Source organism: Lepidochelys kempii, chromosome 5 (assembly GCF_965140285.1).
Source record: "Lepidochelys kempii isolate rLepKem1 chromosome 5, rLepKem1.hap1, whole genome shotgun sequence".
In the NCBI taxonomy this organism is placed as follows: Eukaryota; Metazoa; Chordata; order Testudines; family Cheloniidae; genus Lepidochelys; species Lepidochelys kempii.
The window spans coordinates 48,664,628-48,689,529 of record NC_136384.1 but is presented as its reverse complement, the minus strand read 5'-3'; the positions used below and the strand labels follow the sequence as shown (position 1 = coordinate 48,689,529).

At 37.9% G+C, this 24,902-nt stretch overlaps 1 protein-coding gene across 2 annotated transcripts in view; it reads right to left on the bottom strand.

Annotated features, from left to right (window-relative positions):
- Positions 1-24,902, bottom strand: part of GFM2 (GTP dependent ribosome recycling factor mitochondrial 2) — a 43,494-nt gene that overhangs the window by 12,958 nt on the left and 5,634 nt on the right. For both annotated transcript variants that reach the window (XM_073344243.2, XM_073344242.2), the window contains 18 exons: positions 24,354-24,441; positions 23,292-23,337; positions 22,494-22,591; positions 20,067-20,192; positions 18,158-18,246; positions 16,924-17,012; positions 16,080-16,140; positions 15,659-15,844; positions 11,400-11,480; positions 8,608-8,756; positions 7,421-7,561; positions 7,236-7,335; positions 6,625-6,814; positions 5,095-5,171; positions 4,696-4,834; positions 4,346-4,531; positions 1,816-1,931; positions 8-190 (listed from right to left, as the gene is read on the bottom strand). In XM_073344243.2, coding sequence (XP_073200344.1) covers positions 8-190; positions 1,816-1,931; positions 4,346-4,531; positions 4,696-4,834; positions 5,095-5,171; positions 6,625-6,814; positions 7,236-7,335; positions 7,421-7,561; positions 8,608-8,756; positions 11,400-11,480; positions 15,659-15,844; positions 16,080-16,140; positions 16,924-17,012; positions 18,158-18,246; positions 20,067-20,192; positions 22,494-22,591; positions 23,292-23,337; positions 24,354-24,441 — 2,145 coding nt within the window. The remainder of the gene's footprint in view (positions 1-7; positions 191-1,815; positions 1,932-4,345; positions 4,532-4,695; positions 4,835-5,094; positions 5,172-6,624; positions 6,815-7,235; positions 7,336-7,420; positions 7,562-8,607; positions 8,757-11,399; positions 11,481-15,658; positions 15,845-16,079; positions 16,141-16,923; positions 17,013-18,157; positions 18,247-20,066; positions 20,193-22,493; positions 22,592-23,291; positions 23,338-24,353; positions 24,442-24,902) is intronic.

Here is a 24,902-nt window from a genome sequence, read left to right as displayed (position 1 = left end):
CACATACCATCATTTCTGCTAGGGGAACAGCTGCAATCACTACTTTGTTATCTTGACGAATTTGGATTTCCTGAATGCTGCCTCTTCTCTGCGCAAGGTCACCAAGCACTGCACTGAGGAGATCTTCGCTCACTGTAATTTCCAGATTCATTAAGGGTTCCAGCAGTTGTTTACTGGCTTTCTTCAAAGCCTAAAATCAAAAAGAAATAAGTTACCCTTGGCTCCCTTTTAAAAATGCAAATCTTCTATGGTGTGGACTATATAATGAAACTAACTTCTGTCTCATAATCCCTACATCCCATAGGGTATGTTCCTACAGAGTGTATTAGATCAGAGAAAAAGGAAACTATGCTATACCGATAATTGTGTGTATACATACACACACACACACACACACCCCTCGCTTTCCCTACACATGAACCAGAGATGACAACAACAATTTATTACTAAGAGGCCTCCAGCCATGTCTCAGCCCCCAACAGCAGTAGAAAACTATATTATGCCAACTCCAAGTGTTAAGGGAAAAAAAAGTATACAAACGTCAAGAATCCCGTGATTCAGCGTGAACAACAAAACATGATGACATGAAACAATGGCTATTGCAAGTTAATATGTTAAAAGAAATGAAGTAGCTGAAATTGAAGGCTTTAAAGCTTAAAAAAAGCAAGATGTTGTGAATTAATGGTACAGTACCTCACTTTGGAATAAGGTAAGATTGACCCAAGGCTAAAAGGGACAAAAATATTTTCACAGGAAAAAATATAGGATATAGAGGAGCTTAGTAAACCCAAGACAGTGCCAACTTCGCTCCACGCAACAAGCCATATTATGTTGAATCTCCAATTCTTAACTAATTCAACCCGGATAACACCACACAAAATGGTAAGGATTGATGCCAAAAAGTTGAGTGAATATTCCCACAGTGCAATCTGCTCTAATCTGGGGGCTCCTGAAGGGGTGTTAAAGAGCTTATTTCATTCCAATCGATTACACAATTTTATTTGATACTCTAGGTATCTAAAATAGTTTGCAAAAAATACTACTAGTGCTGTAACCACAGGCAACCAGGTTATGCACTTCAATAGCTCACACCGAGTTTTAAGCAGTAAAGCCAATTTTACCAAGAACGCATTACAAAGCCCATAGCAAAAAAGTTTCATTTTTCAGCTGACAGTAACTGTATATATCGCTACATACAAAGCTGGGAAGTGGTACATGCCACTAAAGAAGTGCACAAGATCAGTACAAATTCAGAACTGATTTCTTAGGATTAAGAAGAAAGATTCCAATAGGATGTGTGAATTAATAATATGCAGAGAAAGTAGAAGCTACAGGGAACACACTTCAAGAAACCTGATGGAAAGTAAAGACAAATAATGTGACACTACATAAGAAGTAACTGAGCGTATATCTTAAATCTATGCAAAATATAATGCAGATCACAAAAACTGCCAAGAGAACACAATGATAAAATCCAAGTATTCCTGAGGTAAACAGCCCTCCAGATGTAAAGAAAATTATGTTGATTTTCTAACATGAAAGACTAAAGACCTATCACGTACACCTGGAGGAGTTTAAATGTTTTGCTGGAAGCTACCTGGCTAGAGGTGACAATCAAAATTCTGAAGGACATCAAACAAGGGAAAAAGGAAGATTCAAGACATTCCTTATGTTGTGAGTGTTGTATATGTTTCTGAACAAGTAGTAAGGTGCACACATCTCTGCCATCTTCCTAAAGGCTGCATTTTTGTCTAATTCACCATCATATTTCCCCATGAAACTGCACTGTAGAATAGTCTTCTAGTTGCATTATACCTTTTGCATACAACGAGAAACACAAGCAGAAATCATAGTCAGGGAAGTTTCAGGGTGCATGGTCATGGAATACACAGTCACTGCTACATCCTGAACTGGGAATCCCAGGAGCGGTCCTAGACAAAGAACAAACAATGTGTTAGCATTACAATGTTTCATGTCATTTTTCACATTATCAAGTTATAGAAAAAGTATTTGGGGATTAACCTGAAGGGTCTGACATCCCCTCTGACCTACTCAGTAGACAAGCTATTTGTTTTATTTCTTGCTCTAACAATCATTTTATCATTGTCCAACTTTGCCAAAAGGGGCAGATAGGCAAATCATCATGTAGCCTTATGGTTTATTATCCCTCTTGGTCAACAGCATAAGCAACATTTGCCAGAATTAGGTCTCTGATGTTCCCAGAGTGTATTATAGAAACAAAAAAGTGGACCAAATTAATCTTACAAAAGAAAAAAGAAATCATTTTCAGAATAGACTTGACTGCTAAAGTGTCTTCATAAAGAGAGAGAACATTTAATTATGATTAAAGATGTAAGGACATTCATGTTAATCAAAAATAGATGTACCACCATAGCACTTTTTTAATAAATTGTTATAACAACTAAGGGCAGCTGTTGACTTCCTGATCCAAATGTAGATTTTAACCCTCCTGGAGTGAGGTCAGCTGTCTCCCTGGCACCATTTTCTTCCCTACCCAAATCCTGAAGAGCATTCTTAGCAAAACATGGATCTGTGTGGGGGAGTAGGCAGAGGCCCATACTGGGCAAGGACAGGACTTGGGGAAAACAAAAACAACCCCACCCCACCATCCAGCAGTCCCAAAAGGAGGTATTATGACCAGAGCACCTTTTCTGCAACTCCCATTTAAGTGAGAGGATGTATGCCTGAGGCAGACACACGTCAGGTAGGCCCTGTTAGTGGGGCTCTGAAACCAGCAGGTGCCTTATTTCATGCCAGGAGTGGGGAGCAAACCCTGCTCCTGTCAGAATATTATGGGGAAAACTTTACAATGTTTTCCATCTAGAGTTTTTCTCCCCTTACCACCACATCTTCCCATTGACTTTCCTATAGTAAAGAGCAATTTGGCCATGTTATTAACTTATATAGTGAGAGTATAGTTAATGTTTTGTGACGTCAAGAGATGGTTAGTAATAAAACTAAATACCAATAATCAATCAGTACAATGTGTCTGACGAGTCTGATGCTTTATCCATATTTGAACTTCAGATGAATATTATTTGCAGTTACTTACCGGGCAATGGGCTGGATTTGAATCAGTGACTCAGAGCTACATTAACCCTCTGTCATTTTCTCTGACTTTATGCTGTGCTCTCTTTGCATTATGACTGCTGCACTCCTTTTTCCCCATTATTTCTTATTTTCCCTTCTGCCTCACACTGCCCTTCCACTCCATTTCCTGATCTGTGTTTTCCATGATGTCCTGAGCCAAGTATCTTAGCAGTCCAAAGAAACTTCACTGGAACCCCACACTTTGATGTGCTGGCCAAGGTGGTTTCAGAGACTGCGATTTCTGTTAACTTCACAGTGCATGTCAGAGAGATGGTGAGAAACACCAACCAGCATGTCAACACAGAATGAAGTTATAGAACAGCAGTTTAATGCCTTTTTTTTTTTTTTTTTTTTTTTTTAAAAAAGCCTATATTGTGCAGTTAGGCAAAGCTTTTTATTTTACACCTTCAGAGACTATAATATATTTGAACGCATGCAAAACAATTCAGATAATATGGCAAAAATATGGCATTTTCATGACTGCCTCCCACCCCACAGGTCAGTTCCATCACACCAGCATTGTTTATGGAATATCATAAGAATAATACACTTCTCATCATGTGGGATATGGAGTCAAATCAAAGTGGGGTTCAATATCGAGATACCCAAGAGGAAGAAAAAAAGTGGAGTTTTAAAAATATGCCAAATTTCCGCCCGAGTCAAGGGGCATTCAGCACATTCTGTGGAAGATGAAGGAATTCTGAAAATTTGCTTTTGCCCCTGTCATTTTAATAGTGCTACCATGATGCATTTTAGTTTTCTGGCTATGAAGAAGCCCTTCTTTCTAATAGCTAAGGCTACAATTATGTCATGGAAGTCTCGCAATCCGTGCCTTCCAGAGACCTCTAGAACATTTTCCACTTCAGCCCTGGGACAGTGGGGCTAGAGCGGTCAGCTGGTAACCCCCATGCAGCTCCCAGCCACTGCAGGTGGCATGGGGACTCCAGAGATCCCAGCCACCATTAGGTGCAGGGGTGGGGAGAACCCAGAGTCCAAGCAGCTGTGGGCACTGGATCCTCTTCCTTTCCCATTCTGTCAGGGATATTTTTAGTCAAAGTCATGGACAGGTCATGGGCTTCTGTAAATTTTTGATTACTGCCCGTGACCTGTCCATGACTTACTAAAAGTATCCATGACAAAACCTTAGCCTTACTAATAGCACTCGGACCATGTAATTTCTAATGTGAAATTTTATTCAAATACCTACAAAAATTTGTCATAATGGTTTCTTTACCTTGAAGATATGAACTGTTAATTCCATTTTCTATAGCTTCTTGAATGTCTTTCTGAAGTGGTTCCATGAAATTGTCAGCATATTCAATGACTGGTGTTACTGATGATCTCTCTCCTACCCATGGTCTTACTCCCAGCTGGGTGGTCACCAAGTGCCGTTTATCTCCTATCGTTCTGTCCAACGTATCTATGGTAAAATGAAGGACATATTTGAGAAACAGTTAATATGCTCCACACATCATCTAAAAGTTAATGTTAACTAGTCACGTCATTAGAAGACCATTTAAAAATGAGTAAGCAAACAAGTTGCAAGGACAGAAAACTAATATTCTCTGTATTCTTTCATTTTACCTGTGGCTTGGACCGAGTTTAGGATGGTTTCTCTATATGCTATCTGAAGGGGTCCTAGATAGGTCTCAATGCCATATTCCCGTTTGATTCGGTCATGAATAATCTCAATGTGCAGCTCTCCCATGCCACAGAGAACAGTCTAGATAAAGAAGTGAATCAAATAAAAAAAGTGAGAGACAAAGTAAATATTCACACAATCTTACAATCTCTCTTCCTCCATGGGTCATGTTTATAGGATTTCATTTTAATCTGATCAGATACACAATACTTATTGCATTTATAATGTGAACACCATTTATAGTGCCTTTCACCGAAGGATCTCAGAACTCTAAAATAACTGCTTATAACTATAGGAATTAGGGAACTAAGTTTAAGTCAGCAATGTATCGACAATCTTACTTGTCCAGTGTCAGGATCTATCTTCACTTTCAAACTTGGATCTTCACGCTGAAGGCAGTTCAATGCATTATCCAAGTCTGTGTATAAACAACAAATATTGCTATATATAAAAATATATTAGTAACTTGTAACTAGCTATGAGTAGCTATCTGAAGCATTCACCCATAAGATCAGATTCTATCCTCAGTGGTATTGTAGAGTCATACAAGAAAAGTATGACAAAGTATAACCTTGTCATGGCAGCCTTTACAAGAAAAGTATAGAACTATAGTTTGCCTCATTTCAAAGTAATGGGTTCTTGAGTTAACAAGGTGTAATAAAGTAACTGGTATACAAGTTTTAAAAAAATGCCTCATCAGAGTAATATTTGGCACTTCTATAGCTCCTCAGAGAATCTGAAAGCACTTTACCAAGAGGGGTAAATATCCCCATTTTACAGATGGGGACACTGACACACAAAAATTAAATGATTTGTCTCCGATTTCAATGTGAGTCAGCTGTGGAGTTCAAAATACAAACTAGATCTCCTGACTCCCCATCCTCTGCTCTAATTACTAGAAGACAGCAACTCCAAAAATAAAGTAATAAGCTAATAGTTTTGACTTGTTTATGCACTTTGTAGGTTTTTTCCAAAGATTGTAATCAAAGGATCAATACCCAGGCAATCCACTCAATCATTCTGCACCCCTTCCCTCCAATTCCACTAGAATCCAGGAGACCAGATGGACATGCTAGAAGTCCTGATAGTCAACAAATCTAGGCTCTGCTGGGCTAAGGAGAGAGAAAAGAGGGTTTCCAGAATCAAAGATCCAAAGTTGCCCATCAGGTTCTCAGAAAGATGTTTATGAAAGAGGCAGTGTTCTGTGGGTGAATTTGCAAAAAGAAAAGGAGTACTTGTGGCACCTTAGAGACTAACCAATTTATTTGAGCATAAGCTTTCGTGAGCTACAGCTCACTTCACTGGATGCATCCTAAGGTGCCACAAGTACTCCTTTTCTTTTTGCGAATACAGACTAACATGGCTGTTACTCTGAAACCTGTGGGTGAATTGTGATAAGTGACTTCCAGACTCCTGATCAGTGGAGATAAAGGCCATAGAGGGTGGTGGATAGTGCTGACTGGAGAAAGTACCTAGACTTGGAAATGTACTTTCATTCAAACACATTGCACACAATACAATATCCTGCTCTCTCAGCAAGAGGCTGCAAGTCTCAAAGCTAACTGTGCAAGTGGAAACGGATGTAGGAAGACAAAAGTGCAGCTCTCCCACCTTCCAAAATGAGGTAAGAACCAATCATCTAATCTTTAGGGTTGACCAAAAAAAAAATCATGAAAAGAATAGTAGCAAAGCACACACAAATTATAAAATTTAGCACTTATGCAAAATCATTAAGGGTCTCATTGTGTTACTGATCCATGCATGCAATTCAATTACATCACATCAACTGTATGCGCATGCACAGATCAAGGATCATTGTGGATGATAGTATATAGTATAACTCTAAAACTGCTTTAGTAGCTGTGTTGTACCTGGCTGTTTGGACATCGAAGGTGGTTCTATTGTACAAAAGAAGACTGGCTCGGGGATCTCTACGCCAGCTAATAAAAGGCTCTCTACTTCACTGTTACCGCCAGGCTTTCTCCCAACCTCTCTTCCAGCTCGACGGGCTGCAGCCACAGCAGACGCCTTTGATGAAACAATGGTGTCTCCAGTGGCACTCTAAAGTACGCCAAACGTCAAATGACATCAGGTTGTTTGCAAAGAATTGTTTTTTTAACGCTCTTCATGATAAAAACTAAGTAATTACTGTAGGTTCTCTTTGGATAATTAAATTAAAACCAGATTCAGAAGGACATCAGAAGCTCTAATTACATAGCTGTCTGTTCAGTACCAGCTGAGTTTTTAGTAGTTCTTGTATGCCAAAGTGACTGTATTTTTAAAAGACACAACATATACAGAAAACAGAGGAAATAGATCAACTACATTTATAAAAAAAAATAACTGAAATACAGTGAATTTAAATAGAACATTAAAAGCTAAAAATATTTGAAACTAAAAGAAAACGTGATCTTGTATCTCATATTTATGTGGTGAGTAGCTTTTCAAATAAAACTCTTGAGAATCAAATGTCTTCCTTTACCTGTTTCAGCCCAACAGTAAGGGCAATATTGCCAGCCATTAGTGAAGGTATTTCTATTTGCTGGTCAGCAAAAGGCAGCAGAAGGCGACTCATTCTCTCTCTGCAAATGAATTACTCATGTTATCTACTACTCAAATACAAATGCCAATGCTTCAATGAACATCTCTCATCTCACTCCTACTCACGTGCAATTTTTGTTGATGTTATATACAGCTGATTGAGGTTTCATTGTGCCTGAGTAAATGCGTATAAAAACTAATGGCCCACGTTGTTTATCATGAAGAACTTTAAATGCCAGGGCACACAAGTCATCTTTGTACCATGGCCTGTAAAACATAACCAATGAATCAGAAGAGCAACCTCATACAACTCATTAACAAAAAACAACCTAGTTCCAGTTTTAGCTACATTTCCACTCATTTACAATACCTATTTGTAACTATTAATTCAGAGGCAGATTTTTTTTTATTTTTACAGCATATAAATTTACACAATTAGGATTACTCTAGGTAGTCCCCCTAACAGTAAAAATAGCTGTGCTGAAATATGATGTAAATCAGTGGATATTAGAGATGTCCCCTACTGGGCTTTGCAGGAGTATGGTGAACGTTAGATACTTTTTTGAGGTGAAATTAAGAACAGAAGGTGGCTCATGCAAGGCCCTTTGTGCTCTGCAGGAAGGTCATCTTGGAGTACCTCAGGCTACTTCAGAACAGTGCCTAGTCAATGATTGCTCCTATTAACAACCAGAATGCACCAGTTCAAAAGCATCAAACCTGGAAGACCATGAAATAATAATTCACATGTATGGCTTTTAAATTAAGCTTTGAAATAGGAGCAGTTCACTCAGACAAATCAGTTAAGGAACGGGCTTACCTACTTCTCTTCCCCACCCCCCTTTTTTATGGTTAAACTATGAGTAACAGCAATTAGAGAACTAAATAGGGAAGAGACCTAGCTTTTATTTTCAGCTTCATTGCTAACACACTGCATAACCTTGGCAAGTCACCTATAAAATGGAGAAATAATATTCACCCACCTTTGTAAAACGCCTGGATCTACAGATGAAAGGTGGTTTACAGCTATAAATTATGATTAAACAATAAGTTTTGCAGTCAAAAAATATACACAGATGCTTTGGATAGTACTGACCAAGTAGCTTCAGTACTCGAGTATATTTTTATGACTGCATATCTTAGTGTTATACCTGGTGTAAAACATCATTCCTACTGGATAAAAAAACCCTCAATACTTCAAAAAAATATACCCCGATTTTGGAAATCACAAACAGTTCTACATTTTCTCCTTGTAATTTTACCAATTCATTTTCCCAAACAGTTGTTAAATCACTTTATCTTCTCATTACACTTACAGAAAGTCATAGGAACGCTCATTAGGTGCAGGTAAGTACATAGCAATGGCATCCAGTAAAGGCTGTACTCCTTTATTCTTCAATGCGCTTCCACAGAACACAGGTACTGCTTTCTGTGCCAGTGTTACTCTACGTACAGCAGACTGTAACTGCAGAAGGAGAAAGGAGTATTTTCAATTCATGTATTTATGACTTAGCCTTTAAAAAAAAAAAAAAAAAAAAAAAAGAATACAGAGAAGTAGTGAGGAAAATTAAGGCACAATTCCAGAAACCCTCCACACATGGGCCTTCCACTGATTTGAATGGGAGTTTTTCCTCACAGAGCCACACCTATAATTTGTAGTAACTGTAGATTACAAATCAGGTGGTTTCTGGGTGCACAAAAATCATGATTTTTAAAAATCCTGTTTAAAATTTAAACAATTTCTTAATTTAAATCAGATTTCTTTTATTTATATGTTGCTAGTTCTTTATTATATTTCCATTTTGTAGTCTTAAATTACTGAAGTGGATGTGTTCTGCTGGTTTCTTTCTTTAGTTTGATTTTTTTTCTGAGAAATTTCATAGTAAAAGTGCTCATCTACCCTGAATAAAACAAGTCCAAGGCCATTATTACAGCCTTACGGTGAGACCACCACACACTCAAACACAAAATTGACATGCAAATAGCCCAATACTGTATTTGCCAACAAAAATAAATGAGATCATGACTTTCACAAGTGAAGAAAGTGAAAGTGGACATGCTTCAGACAGGCTATACTCCTTTCATCAGGGTTTGCGTCTGCATCAAATGGGACTTGTGCTCCTGAGTCACTTAGGGTACGACTACCAGGGCGGGTGGGGGGAGGGAAGTGGGAGCGGGAAATCCATGGCAGCGTGTCTCAGAGTCTGAATCAACTGACGCAGGCTTGCGAGGTTCATCCTATGGATCTAAAGATACCCATGTGTAGACATTCAGGCTTGGAGCCCAGGCTCTAGCCTAAGCATCTACACACCTTTTTTTTACCCCCATAGGGCTCTGAGTTGACCTGGGCTCTGTGACTTGCTGCCGTGAGTCTTTTTTTCCTGTATAGACATACTGTTAGGTTCTTTTGAAAACCTTACCCGTAGATGCCTAAATATGAGCTTAGGAGTCTAACTTGAGACTCCTGTTTTTGAAAATTTTGATATGTTTGTACAAAGTAAGTTCACAATTACTTAGTGAAAATCTAAATAACCTTTCAGTGTGAACAATGAAGCAATCTGTTTTGAAGTGAAATATTTTGGGGGAGAATTTTTTTTTTCAAATACAATTTTAGTTCCTGACGCTGCAAACACTTATGTACATGTGTAACTCTAAGCACATGAGAAGTCCTACTGAAGTCAACGGGGCTATTTGCATGAGCAAAGTTGTGTACCTAGTTCACTGTTACAGCATCATGGCCTTGATTTTCAATATTTTGCTTTTTTGCCTATAGCAGTTTTATAAGCCTCAGTAAAATATTCTGCAGTGGCTTAAAAAAAAATCCACAGACTTTATAATGTAGTTCATTATTAATTCTAATCTAAAGTTGCAATAGCACAAATTTTACAATTAGCTTTATTTTATTTTTACTACAAAGCCTCCAACTGATTTATATCCCTGATATTAAAATAAAAAATAAAAATAAAATGATCTTGATTTAAAATTGCTCCACCCTGGCTCGTTTTGATTTTAACAGTTAACCTTTCTGTTGGAATATACAAGTGACAATACTGTGCCCCACATTTTAATTGCGTTCCTTACATTTTAAAGGGGACTGCAGGTCTATATTTGATCTCAGGAAGGTTAGAAAGTATTTCAAACTACTTTAAATACAGTTGTACAAAACTCACATCAAGGTAACAAAATTGTTCAAAAACAATAGCCTCCTCCAAGAGCCTGATCCGAAGCCCACTGGAGTCTTTCCTCTGACTCCAACGGGCTATGGATCAGACTATAAAACAACTGCATGTTTAGGTGCTGCAACAGACAAGAGCCCCTGGGCCCCAGACCCCATGACTTCAGAACAACAACAAAAGTCACACAAGGCAAGGACCATCTTTTTGTTGTGTATTTGTAAAGCATCTAGCCCAACATGGTCCTGGGCTATGACGAGGGCCCCATAGGCACACTAAGGTGGTGGTAATAATAAATGTCAATAAGGCGGTCACTATTTCCCCCCATCCCCTATAAGAGGAAAGTCAATCAAGGGACTCTGTGTCAGACATCCATCCTGGGATGTTTGAACATCCCATCAATTCACACCAACCAGATTCTGCTCTCAATTACACTGGTGTAAATCCAGACCTGCTCAAAGTGGAAACTGGCCCGCTGCATAGGATGTTCTATTTTCCCTTCCTTAGCCTCTTCCTCCAATATCCAGGTAACTTTAAACGAAAATCACCCATGATCAAATTAACTTATTTTTATTAATTGTGTCCAACATGTTTGAGAATCAGATTCAATAGCAATATCAGATGAAATCCTTACATTATACAGTTTGAGTATAATACTGCTTGTTAAATTCACAGCACCTTAATCACCATCTAAACTGGCTTAATGCTTTAGTACCAAAAGAAAAGGAAAAACTTCTTCACATGATCTACAGCTGGCTATGGTAGCTTTTGTCTGAAATTTAAACGTTTATTTATTTATTTATTTTAGCACTGGTCAACACAGAATGCATGCTTGCCACATCACACTTAATCCACATGCACAACAGAAAAAAATATAATCAGAATGACAACTAGTAAAAACATACAGTCATAGTAACTGGATGGTAAAAATGTACCTTATCAGCTGGTAGTAAGTCAAAATTTTCACTAAAATCTCCTAAAACCAACTCAGCAAATTCATCATCCAGATCTGCAACCTGCAAGAGAGAATATTTCTGCATTATCAGTAACTATACTATTCCACAGTTGGCCCAGCAATACTACCTATCTGAGCCAGAAAACTAATGCAGAATGAAGCTTTTGCAAACATTGGAGATCATGGATTCAGAGTCTTGCAAACATAATTTACATTTATTACAATAAAATTGAAAAATTGACAAGATTAGCTAACAACATTGATGGAATATGAATTATTGAGATGCTGAATTTTGAATAAAAGCGGTTTTATTTTAGAAAATTTCAATTTTGAATACATTGTTAAAATGAATGTTTCCCTCTTATGTTACAGAATCTGTTAGTTTATAACAATAGATACTTTAGTATGCTACCAAATAAAAAAAGTAAACTGAAGCAATCTGCTGTGTTATGAGGAAAGAAAACTTTGAAATAATAAATGAACATTACATGCTAAAATGTCCACTTGCTAATATCAGGGGGTAGCCATGTTCGTCTGTATCCACAAAAACAACAAGGAGTCCGGTGGCACCTTAAAGACTAACAGATTTATTTGGGCATAAGCTTTCGTGGGTAAACAAAACAAAACAAAACAAAACACTCTTTCAGATGCATGGAGTGAAAATTACAGATTCAGGCATTACATACTGACACGTGAAGAGAAGGAAGTTACCTCACAAGTGGAGAACCAGTGTTGACAGGGCCAATTTGATCAGGGTGAATGTAGTCCACTCCCAATAATTGATGAAACTTGCTAATATGCACTCTCCACCTAGCCCAACTGCTTTTTCAGACCCTTTTAGGTACTTTAGACTGCTATCTGGGATTTTGGGGGACTGTCTGGAGAGTGAATCCACAACGAGAAAAATCAGAGCCTCTGGGGTAATGGTTCTTCAAGAAGTGAGAACTGCAGGCTGACAAAGTTGCTGGACAATGTATTAGACCGACAGATAATGCACGTCCATCATCTCTCAGACTGAAAGATTTCAGCCAACAGTGACAGCTGTGAAGGGCTCAATTAGAATAAATGCTTCTCAGCTGTAAAGGATTATGCTCCCTCTTCTGACTAACAGAGCCACTGATCAGCTAAAACTGAAATATATATATATATATATATATATATATATATATATATATATATATATATATATATATATATATATATATATATATATATATATATAGGGAAAACAGATAATCAGCTAAAACATGAAAAGTAATAAATTTACTTCATTAACTAAATGAAAGGAAAATGCTACAAATTTTCCCCACAAGATTTGTATTCCAACTATTACATTTTAGATCAGCATTAAGTGGACAGCTCTCACACAAAGTTATTCAATCAAACAACATTACTGGTCCATCAGATCTTATATCCAGCTTCTGCAAAGGACCAGTAAACACTCTGCCCTTATATAGTGCTTTTTATTAAATTATTCCAATGTAAATCCCTTTGACAAATGGTGAAGCACTATCACCCCCATTTTACAACTGGAGAATTTGAGGAACTAGGTGGTTAAATGATCCTCCTAATGTGACTTTGCGAGGAACATAAAACAGATCTCCCAACTCTCAGACTGATACTCCGATCATTTCATCGCCATCTCCCATAGCTGATGTTTTAGAAGAATTTGAAAATCCTCAATCATCTACTTAGCCAGTTGTGCAGTGCTACAAATGCTGTTCCTTGACCACTACAGTAAGTCAGATTATACCACAATTTTAACTTGCATAACTACAAATATTAGAAATTATAAAACTATCCATTAGTTTCCTTATTCTCCAATCAACATTACTCTTGTAAATATCAGAGCTAACAGCATGCACTAAAACCCTGTATTTTGAGAGAAAAAACCGCAATGAAATGCAGCAAAATCATTCAGATATGGCTAACCCCTCTATTACAATTTATGAGTTTATTCCAAAGTGTGTGACATTAGAATTATAGCAAAGGAAAAAGACGCGCTGAACAGACAACTCAAAGACGATGCCCTGTTTAAAATGTCATAGAATTTAAGGCCAGAAGGAACCACTGTGATAGTGTATTCATTCTCTGGGCCCAAAAAATAGCAACCTAAACTGATCCAACTGTACCACCTGTGTGTTTCAAGATTTTTATACAGAAATAGATGGAGTTTATATCTTGTCTTCATAACACAGTAGTGCTGAAAAGATTCCAAAAGTTGCAATCTGCAAAAGGGAAGGATAGCTAACACAAAGAACTGGGAGTTAGGAAATATTGGTTCTTCTAGTCTCAGCTCTGCCATGGACTTCCTGCATGAGCTTGGCCAAGTTATTTAATCTCTCTGTACTTTAGTTTTGTCATCCCTATGTTGTCACATAGGTGTTGCGAGACTAAAGGGCCCAATTCTGCTTACACTCAAGTCAGTGGCAGTTTTGTCAGACTTTGGTCAGAGTAGGTTTGGGCCCTAATTTATTAATGTTCATGAAGTGCCTTGAGATCTTTTGATGGAAGGAAAGCAGTGTAGATATACAGAATAGGGCTGTCAAGCGATTAAAAAAATTAATCGCGATTAATCGCACTGTTAAACAATAATAGAATACCATTAATTTAAATATTTTTGGATGTTTTCCACATTTTCAAATATACTGATTTCAATTACAACACAGAATACAAAGTGTACAGTGCTCATTTTCTATTTATTTTTGATTACAAGTATTTGCACTGTAAAAAAAATATATATAGTATTTCTCAATTCACCTAATACAAGTACTGTAGTACAATCTCTTCATCATGAAAGATGAACTTACAAATGTAGAATTATGTACAAAAAAACTGTATTCAAAAATAAAACACTAAAATTTGAGAGCCTGCAAGTCCACTCAGCCTTTCTTCTTGTTCAGCCAATCGCTCAGACAAACAAGTTTGTTTACATTTGCAGGAGATAATGCTACCTGCTTGTTGCTTATAATATCACTTGAAAGTGAGAACAGGCATTCTCATGGCACTGTTGTGGGCGGTGTCGCAAGATATTTATGTGCCAGATGTGCTAAAGATTCATATGTCCCTTCATGCTTCAGCCACCATTCTAGGGGACATGCGTCCATGCTGATGATGGGTTCTGCTCGATAACAATCCAAAGCAGTGTGGATCAACGCATGTTCATTTTCACTATCCGAGTCAGATGCTACCAGGACAAGGTTGATTTTCTTTTTTGGTGGTTTGGGTTCTGTTGTTTCCGTATCAGAGTGTTGCTCTTTTAAGACTTGTGAAAGCATGCGCCACACCCTGTCCCAATCAGATTTTGGAAGGCACTTCAGATTCTTAAATCTTGGGTTGAGTGCTGTAGCTATCTTTAGAAATCTCACATTGGTATCTTCTTTGCGTTTTGTCAAATCTGCTGTGAAAGTGTTCTTAAAATGAACAACATGTGCCGGGTCATCATCCAAGACTGCTATAACATGAAATATATGGCAGAATGCAGGTAAAACAGAGCCGGGGACATACAATTCTCCCCCAAGGAGTTCAGTCAGAAATTTAATCAACACATTATTTTAATGAGCATCATCAGCATGGAAGCATGTCCTCTGGAATGGTGGCTGAAGCATGAAGTGGCATACGAATGTTTAGCATATCTGGCATGTAAATACCTTGCAATGCCGGCTACAAAAGTGCCATGCAAATGTCTGTTCTCACTTTCTGGTGACATTGTAAATAAGAAAAGGACAGCATTTTCTCCTGTAAATGTAAACAAATTTGTTTCTCTTAGCGATTGTCAGAACGAGAAGTAGGACTGAGTGGCCTTGTAGGCTCTGAAATTTTACACTGTTTTGTTTTTGAGTGCAGTTATGTAACCAAACAAAAAAAAAAAAAATCTACATTTCATGACAAAGATTGCACTACAGGTACTTGTATGAGGCGAATTGAAAAATACTAATTTCTTTTGTTTATAATTTTACAGTGCAAATATTTAGAATGAAAAATATGCGCTTTATTTCAATTACAACACAGAATACAACATGAAAATGTAGAAAAACATCCAAAATATTTAATAAATTTCAATTGGTATTCTATTATTTAACAGTGCGATTAAAACTATGATTAATCGTGATTTTTTAATCACAATTAATTTGAGTTAATCACGTGAGTTCACTGCGATTAATCGATAGCCCTAATAAAAATATATTAATTTAAAAAATACTGTGTAAGTACTTTACATATTTACTTTAGAAACTTTACTTGTTCTATTAAGGCATTTCTTGCATCGTTGACATCCTTTAACAATTCAGGATCTTCAGTTTCTGTCAGGGGTTTTTGCTCAAAAACTTTTCCATCATCCAGACTAGAAGCAGGGTTCCAAATAATTTGTTCCTTGGTCACTACATCAACCAGTCCCTTGAAGGTCTTGGCCTCACCAATTGGCAACTGTAAAGAGAAAGGAAAATTACACAATTAGGAAACACTAGCATGAATACAAAACCTACCTGTCACATGCAGATTTGTTCAACAGTAAAATTATTAACACTGCAAATAATGAGCATTGCATTTTGTTATTTATATGCTATTTCCATTGTGTGAATGTATTTAACACTATTTGTTGGTTGTTTATAACAATAAAAATAAAGTTAAAAAATAATTAACATTAAATTTCTTAGTTTACCTGTAAAAGCAAAGGTTTTGTCTTCAACTTTTGCTTGATACTGTCAACAGCATAAGTAAAACTATATTAAAAAAAAATAACAGAAGTTAAACAGAAGAGTTAGCCAACTTTAATGCTACACATCAGTTTATCCATTGGTTTAATATTTCTTATTTATTGCTAAACTAGTTCCACAATCAAAAAAAAAATCTTTTGAATAAGATTTAGCATTATAATTTTTTGCTGGCCACACCCACTGTGATATTTTCAACTCTATTTCATAAAATGTTCCGCTTCATTATAATTAAGGCTACGATTAGATCACAGAGGTCATGGAATCCATGACTTCCACTGACCTCCGTGATATTTTCTGCCCCAGGGCTGGAGCTCCCAGCCCCTGCCCTGGTTGGGAGACCGGAGCTGCCCAGCTGTGGCAAAGGGCGGGGCGGACTCCCTGCAGCTGCCCAGCCATGACGGGACCCCACAGCTGTCTAGCCAGCAGGGACTCCCGGAGGGATCCTACAGCTGCCCAGCCTCTGTTGGGTGCCTGGCGGACCCTGCGGCTGCCCAGCCGTGGCAAGGGGTCCCCATTGCAGGCCAACCTTGCAGGCAGGAGGACCCTAGAGCTCCCATACACCGCAGCAGTGGGTGCAGAACCTGCCTACTCCTTTTGTCAGGGCTATTTTTAGTGAAAGTCAGAGATAGAACTCTGTGATTGTTTATTGCCTGTGACCTGTCCATGACTTCCACTAAAAATATCCATGACCAAAAAACAGCCTTAATTATAATTAGAAATATTCTCTCAAACCAGCCCCCCTGTAGTGTGCTTATCGTTTATAAATAAATAAAATTGTGGTCTTCATACCTTGCCCCATTTTTGTCCATCTTATTTAAAAAACAAATTCGTGGTATATGATGCTTGTCTGCTTGTCGCCATACTGTTAGAGTCTGTGCCTAAAGAAAAATGACAGAAAACATCAAAATGCTTGCCCTGATGGCCGAATGGCAGCTCACTGATTTACGAGACCCAGATTAATTTTCTCATCTTGAGCTCTTGCTCCCTTGCTGCAAGGGCAGTGTGATCAGCATATGCAGGGGAAGGGACCGCTCAGCCACTACTCCTTGACCTGTTAAACTGCAGTGTTGATAGGCTCCAAAATGAGCCTTGTCCCATCCAGGCTTCTCAAAGGTGGAAGGAATGACTGTGCCCCGGATTGGGGCCTCAAGGACGCCAGGGATAAAATGAGGGGAAAATGGAAGCAATCTAAGTGATGTGGGGGATTCCATAAGGAATAAAAACCTAATACGTATGCACACTATAATTATTATTGCTAACATGTCAAAGTGCATGCAAAGTAAACACTTGTATAGCTATGGATAGGCCACCGATTTTTACTGCAATTGGGTTGGCATAACAGCAGCAATCAATACAACCTGCACATTGCTGGGCATTTCTAATATTTTTTTATTAAAGCAAATTAAATCTGGTATATTAGAAATAGTTCAAATATTGAAGTCTAGTCACTTAACACATGAGGAAAGTTAATACAAGTGTTCCATGTATTAGTTGATGATTAGAACCCTTAAGCTCTATTTTTGTTGTTGGTAATCAAAAGCGTCTCTCCAACATGGCAGCACATACTGTGCCACAAAGGAAACTCAAATAATGGGCTGTTCCCAAGACTTCTGTACTCTGATCTGATGGTCATACTAGACACTCCAAGCAGGACCTGGAGAACCTCCAAGGAGAAACAGCATTCTAGCTGAGAATTAAAGTAATTCTCTACAATTAAATTTGATGTGAGAAATGAACAGCTACTTATTTCTTCCCACAGATGAAGCTAGCCCAAAACATCTTAAAGATCTCAATCTCTGTATCTGTTACAAAAGACCAATGGTGAAAACACTTATTTGTGCCCTGTCATCAGGAACAAGCACATGAAATCAGATCTCAAAATTAGGTCGGAAACCAAACTTTGACTGACTGAAACCATCAGAGCATAAACTGCATTCACACTGAACAGGGTCTCAGAGGAAGCTACTTGAGCCTATTTTAAGTCATTACATGTTGCAAAATCTTCACTGCGAGTAATTTTTACCTCCACACCAGCTGAAGCATCAAATACAGCCACTGCCCCATCCAACACTCTCAGGGAACGTTCAACTTCCACTGTAAAGTCCACATGACCTAAATGATTTACATTACGCAATGTCATAATTCAAACAGGTAAAAAGTAATAAGATAGATAAGTTTTTCACCATGTTAAAATGGCAACACTTTTTTAAGTTTATAAAAATACTCACATCCAGTGTTATGGGCTCTCATATACTCATTACAGAATCATAGAAATATAGGGCTGCAAAGGACCTTGAGAGTCCAGCCCCATGCTGAGGTAGGACAAGTATTCCTAGGCCACCCCAGACAGGTGTTTTTCTAAACTGTTCTTAAAAACCTCCAGTGATGGGGATTCCATAACCTCCCATGGTAACCTATTTCAGTATTTACCTATTGTTATAGTTAGAAAATTTCCCCTAACATCTAATCTAAATCTCCCTTGCTGCAGATTAAGCATATAATTTATTGGCCTACCATCATGGAAAACAATTGATCACCATCCTCATTGTAACAGCCCTTTACATATTTGAAGAATGTTATCAGGTGCTCCCTCAGTCTTCTTTTCTCAATACTAATCACACCCAGTATTTATTACCTTTCCTCGTAAATCAGGTTTTCTGAACCTTATATCATTTTTGTAGCTCTCCTATGTGCTCTCTCCAATTTGTCCACATCTTTTTTAAATTGTGGCAACCAGAACTGGACACAGTATTCCAGATAAGGCCTCACCAGTGCCAAGTAGAGCAAGTAAATTACCTCCAGTCTAACATATGGCATTCTTGTTAATTTACCCCAGAATATTAGTCTTTTCCGCAACTGTCACATTATTGCCTTATATTCAATTTGTGATCCACCCAGATCCTTTTCAGCAGTTCTACTGCCTTACAAGTTATTTCCCGTTTTGTGTTGTACATTGGAGTTTTTCCTTCATAAGCGTAGTACTTCGTACTTGTCTTACTTGAATTTCATCTTGCTGATTTCAGATCAATTCAGCTTGTCAAGGTTGTTTTGAATTCTAATCCTGTCCTCTAATGTGCTTGCAATGCCTCCCAGCTTGGTATGATCCACAAATTTTATAAGAACACTCTCGATTCCATTATCCAAGTCATTAATGAAAATACTGAACAGTACCAGATGCAGGACTAACCCATGCAAGACTCACTAGATACGTCCTCACAGCAAACCACTGATAACTATTTCGAGTTATGCACCCCTCTTTATAATAATTTCATCTAGACCACATTTTCCTAGTTTGTTTAGGAGACTCATGTAGGACTGTACCAAAAGCTTACTACAAATCAAGATATATCACATCTGCTGCTTCCCTCTTCCTCCCCACATCCACTAGGTCAGTAACCCTGTTAAACGAGGAAATGAGGTTGATTTGGCAAGATTTGTTCTTGATAAATCCACGTTGGCTATTATTTATTACCCCATTATTCTCTAAGTGCTTACAAATTGCTCCAGTATCTTTCCAGGTATCAAAGTTAGGCTGACTGATCTATAATTTCCCAGGTCTTCTTTGTTCCCCATTTTAAATATAGGTATTATGTTGGCCCTTCTCCAGTCCTAAGAGAACTCACCCATCATTTCTGAGTTCTAGAAGATAATTGCTAATAGCTCCAAAATTGCTTCAGCCAATTCCTTAAGTATTCTAGAGTGAATTTCATCAGGCTCTGGTGACTTGAATACATCTAACTTATCTAAATATTCTTTAATCTGTTCTTTATAAAACAACACCAACAGTTGGGTCCAGCATCCAACCAACTAAACCTTCTGAGATTGCACAAAAATTTAAAACCAAGATTCACTTTCTAAGCTACCTGAGCCCATCTATTCCTCCCCACTACCAGCAGGAGAAAACCTGATAGAACATATTCAAAATACTGTACCTGGTGTGTCAATCAGGTTCATTCTATAGCCCTTCCAATCAAAAGTAACAGCAGCAGACTGAATGGTAATGCCACGTTCTCGCTCTTGTACCATGAAATCCGTCACTGTGTCCCCATCATCGACATCTAATCAGTATGAACATATGCACCATTTCAGTTTGGTCACATAACTTTACATTTTGAATTACCTGCCTTGGACCAAAGTAAAGATGATGATTATTTCTCCTAGACCATATTTACTCTGTATACTTCCAAGCCATGAAAATTGCTTCCGATACAGAAAATCATAGAACTGGAAGGGACCTTGAGAGATGATCTAGTCCAGTCCCCTGCACTCATGGCAGGACTAAGTATTATCTAGACCATCCCCACAGGTGTTTGTCTAACCTGCTCTTAAAATCTCCAATGATGGAGATTTCACAACCTCCCTAGGAAATTTATTCCAGTGCTTAACCACCCTGACAGTTAGGAAGTTTTTCCTAACATCCAGCCTAAACCTCCCTTGTTGCAATTTAAGCCCATTGCTTTTTGTCCTATCCTCTGAGGTTAAGAAAAACAACTTTTCTCCCTCCTCCTTGTAACAACCTTTTACGTACTTGAAAACTGTTACGTTCCCCCTCAGTCTTCTCTTTTCCAGACTAATAGAACAGAATGATAAGGCTGATAACTAAACTCCTCCTCTTTAGAAAACAAATGCTCTAAATAAATAAATAAATCTAATAAAGCCCACCTCCCCACTCATGTCTGAAATCTCAGCTGTGGTAGAACACTGCTGAATGCAGCCAAGGAGTGGTAAACTTATGCCACCTTTATGTTCACTCCCCTCAGTCCTGTGGATTGATATGGGCTGGTTTATGCTCCCCCAACTCCCATGTAACTTTAAAACCATCTCAGAGCTACTTTAAGTTGTGTTGGCAGACAGCCCCCAACAATTTCCAGCAGCTGGAGATCACCAGAGCACAGCAGTGCTCGTGCCACACATCTTTCCCACAAAATACTGCCTATGCCAAGGCCAGGCAAGCAGGTTGTGTAGAGCCAGCTACTTCAGCTTCTTGCCGCATGGGGAATCCAGGGCCAGGAACTATTATCCAGTTGCATTTATTCAATCTTTCTTGCTTTCATTTGCATTTGCTTCTTTGATATATTAATACAAAATCCTCCCAGCAGTAAGAAGCCAAAACACTTTAACACAGATGTACCTATTTCTTCTCCTAAATATTAATTTACTTTATACTTAGTTTCTCATCCTGAATGCCTACTAGTTTATAATTAGACTGCTGACCCCACTCATAATGCTGTTCTCAGACACCAGCCTAAACGAACACAGGAAAGAGAATTCAGCATCCTCGTGGAATACTTGATAAATTCTCAAACAACTCAGTGGGGAAAACCACAGTCAAGTGCTGCCAACAACAGGGTTTTTGCTACTGAAGAGTCACTGTGCAAAATGTAAATAGCAAGACAAAAACACAAAACCTGCGAGCCGGAAGGCACTATTACAAAAAGGAATATCACTGGGAGCATTTACTATATGCACCCTGATTACTTTTATTTTAATGTTTTAAAATATATCTTAAAGCTGCTTTTTGATAAATATTGTTACTGTCAAAGCGGCAGCCCTTCTTTCCCAAACAAGTGCGTCAGAACTTTCAGCAACTGGGATCTCTGGCGCAGCTGAACATTCATGGATGCTTTATTTTTGTAGAATTAATGGATGGGATTCTGTGATGTTCCAGTTAACAAGTGAAGCACAGAACTCACAACACAGGAGGGTGGGAGGCTAAAGTATGCCAGGTTTGTGCCACCCCGATCTTCAGTTTTTCCAAAACTGAGCTATTCCAAGGGCTGGAGATAGGCTGGGCCTGTCTATGCAGCTTCCTTGGGCTGCCTTAGGGGCAACAGGTACTGCCCAGAAACTTTGCTATAGTCTACCCTCCATCATGCCCCCCCTATGTCCAGGCTTACAAAGAATGCAGGCTCAAAGCTTTCTGTTTCAGTTCCTATGCCAGGAAAATCATTCCCTGGACAGATATTAGGCTTTTAGGGACTTTTTATACCACTCTGTCCTTGTTACTTGGCACGCTGGAGCAAAACTGAGGATCTCGCTAGCATTTCTATCTGAGTTTGGCTACGATATTCTGTGAACAATACAAAATAGATAAACTAGGGGGATCCTGAAATTTGAAGTTAACCCAATTAAAAGCTGTTTACGAATTAAAAACTGAAAACCTGTCAAGATTCTTACTGCCCTAGTGTTATACATTGTACTATATAATGAAATATGCATCGTGCTTTCATTGTATTTCAGTATAATATCGGAATGACAGATTATATTTGATAAAACATATTCTACAGGACAACCTCTAATTTTATATTAATTTTTGCTAAATTTCTCAAAGCTACTAAAATAAAAAAAGCAGTTCTAACCTCCCAGTGCTCTTGTGTATCCGGAATAGTATAACATTCTCTCTGTGGTTGTAGTTTTCCCTGCATCAATATGAGCCATGATGCCAATGTTACGGATCCTGCATAAAACGAGCAAAGGCATTTAATGTATATGTTTCTTTATTCAGCAATATTGTGATTTTGATCAATTAAATGACTTCATGATCAACAGAGGTAGCTTTTTTCCCCATTCACTGCACAAATGATGTAGTTAGTGCATAACTGTAGTATATATACTCATAACACTTCGATGGTAAAATATGGTAGAAATATAGCTCCAGGCTTTCTTCCACATCACCGCTAATCACCCATTTTCAAAACAAATGGGCACAATACTAAGAAGATTAAAATGAAGGAACACATGTTTGCACTACAGTTTATATTCAGATATTAAGCACTGGAATCAGAACAGACAGCTAGACTGCATGCCACTAGGTTCTCACTGGCAACCACTGCTACCAAGATCAGAACAGATTGACTTCCAATCAGTATATACATTGACCTTTCCACTAAGGGTTCAATCCAGAGCCCATTGAAGTCAATGGAAAGACTCCCATTCTACCAACCTGAAACCCCCTCCACAATTGGTTCCTGCTTCCTTACATTTATTCCTAGAATATATCCCTGATTCCCCATTAAAAAAAAAAAAGAACTGCTATCAAGTGCAATTTAGAACATGGGTAGATTGAAGCAGTGGTCATTACAGTATTCTGTGGTTCTTTTGAAACACACACCACTATGATATCTATTGCTTACATACAGAAAATAGACAGTACTTACTTAGATATAGGAGGGGTAATGATAGAACGCAAAGATTTGACATCTCCTATTGCAGAAAAAAAAAAAAAGCAATGGTCAAAATTTAAATTCATGGTCTATGAATGAAACCTGAGATCTCACCACTGCTGAGTAGAGCAAGACAATTATCTATTTTGTCTTACATATGACACCCATTAATACGTCCTACGACGCATTTCTTTTTTCGCAACTACATCATGCTGTTGGCTTATATTCCATCTGAGATCCACTATAATCCCCAGATCCTTTGCAGCAATACTACTGCCTAGCCAGTTATTCCCCATTTTGTAGTTGTAAATTTGATTTTTCCTTCCTAAGAGTAGTACCTGGCACTTGTCTTTACTGAATTTCATCCTGTTCAGACCAATACTCCAATTTGTCAAGGTCATTTTGAATTCTAATCCTCGACTCCAAAATGCTTCTAACCCCTTCCAGCTCGCTGTCACCTGCAAATTTTATAAGCATACTCTCTACTCCATTACCCAAGTCCTCAATGAAAATATTGAATAGTATTGGACCCCACTAGATATGTCCTCCCCATTTAACAACAAATTTAAATTAATTTTTTGTTTTCACAGAAATTTTCCCACCAGTCCCCTTTTAACAAAGATTCAATAATGAAACTGTCCATCAGGAAGTTCAAAACATCTCTATCTGAGCAGGAATCCCTCTCTCTCCCTTCACATGCTACATGCTCGAGGCAGATTTTGATATTACTAGCCATTCTATCTTTACTGAGCACTTCAAGCCAAAAGGCCAGGTCTCAAGAACACTTAGCTCATGGTCTGATTCTTTTTCATTTTTGCTAAAGGATTTACATTTTCCTCTTATGCCCTCTGCTATGCAATGCCTCTCTGCTCTGTCCTTAAGCCTCTTCTCTACACTGCTCTTTTCCTGCTTGATATACTAAATGTTATACACAATGGTTATAAAATCATAAGATTACAAGGAAGTATATTTTAGGATTTTTCCCCCCATTTTCTTTCTACTACAGATAAGTGAAAGGCAAGTTAAGAAAAATTAAAAAATAATTTAAAGTATTACCTGATGGAAAGCTGTAATTTCTTTGATGACATTCTTGTGATTTTAGTCTTTTTACAACCATCGTTCTTGCCCACTTGCAGTACGTACACTTTAAAGAAAAAAAAATTAAAAATAGTTACTTTGTAGAAATACTTTTTGGAAACTATGGTAACTTCTTGCACTGCCTTTTCCTAAAATGAATATTAATGATATCTGCAGCAACAGATGTGTAAATAATTTGATCATGCTTTTGTGTGAGCTATCCTGAATAATATTTTGGACTCTTGCAGGCATCTTAGCATTACTTGCTAGAGTCAAAGACCAAAAACAAATCCATACCCAACAGAATTTGTAAAGCCTAATGAAAGTGCAAGTCAAAGACTATACTGAAATAAATATAAACTGTCAGTATCAACAGTATTTAAACACATACAAGGAGTGAGGCAAAATCGTATACTGGACCTCACTGGAATCACAAGTATAAACCAAAACATTTACAGAAACTGCCACTTTATTGAGGTAAAGATATACACATGAAAACCCATTTACCTATTTCTGAGCTTCCCCACA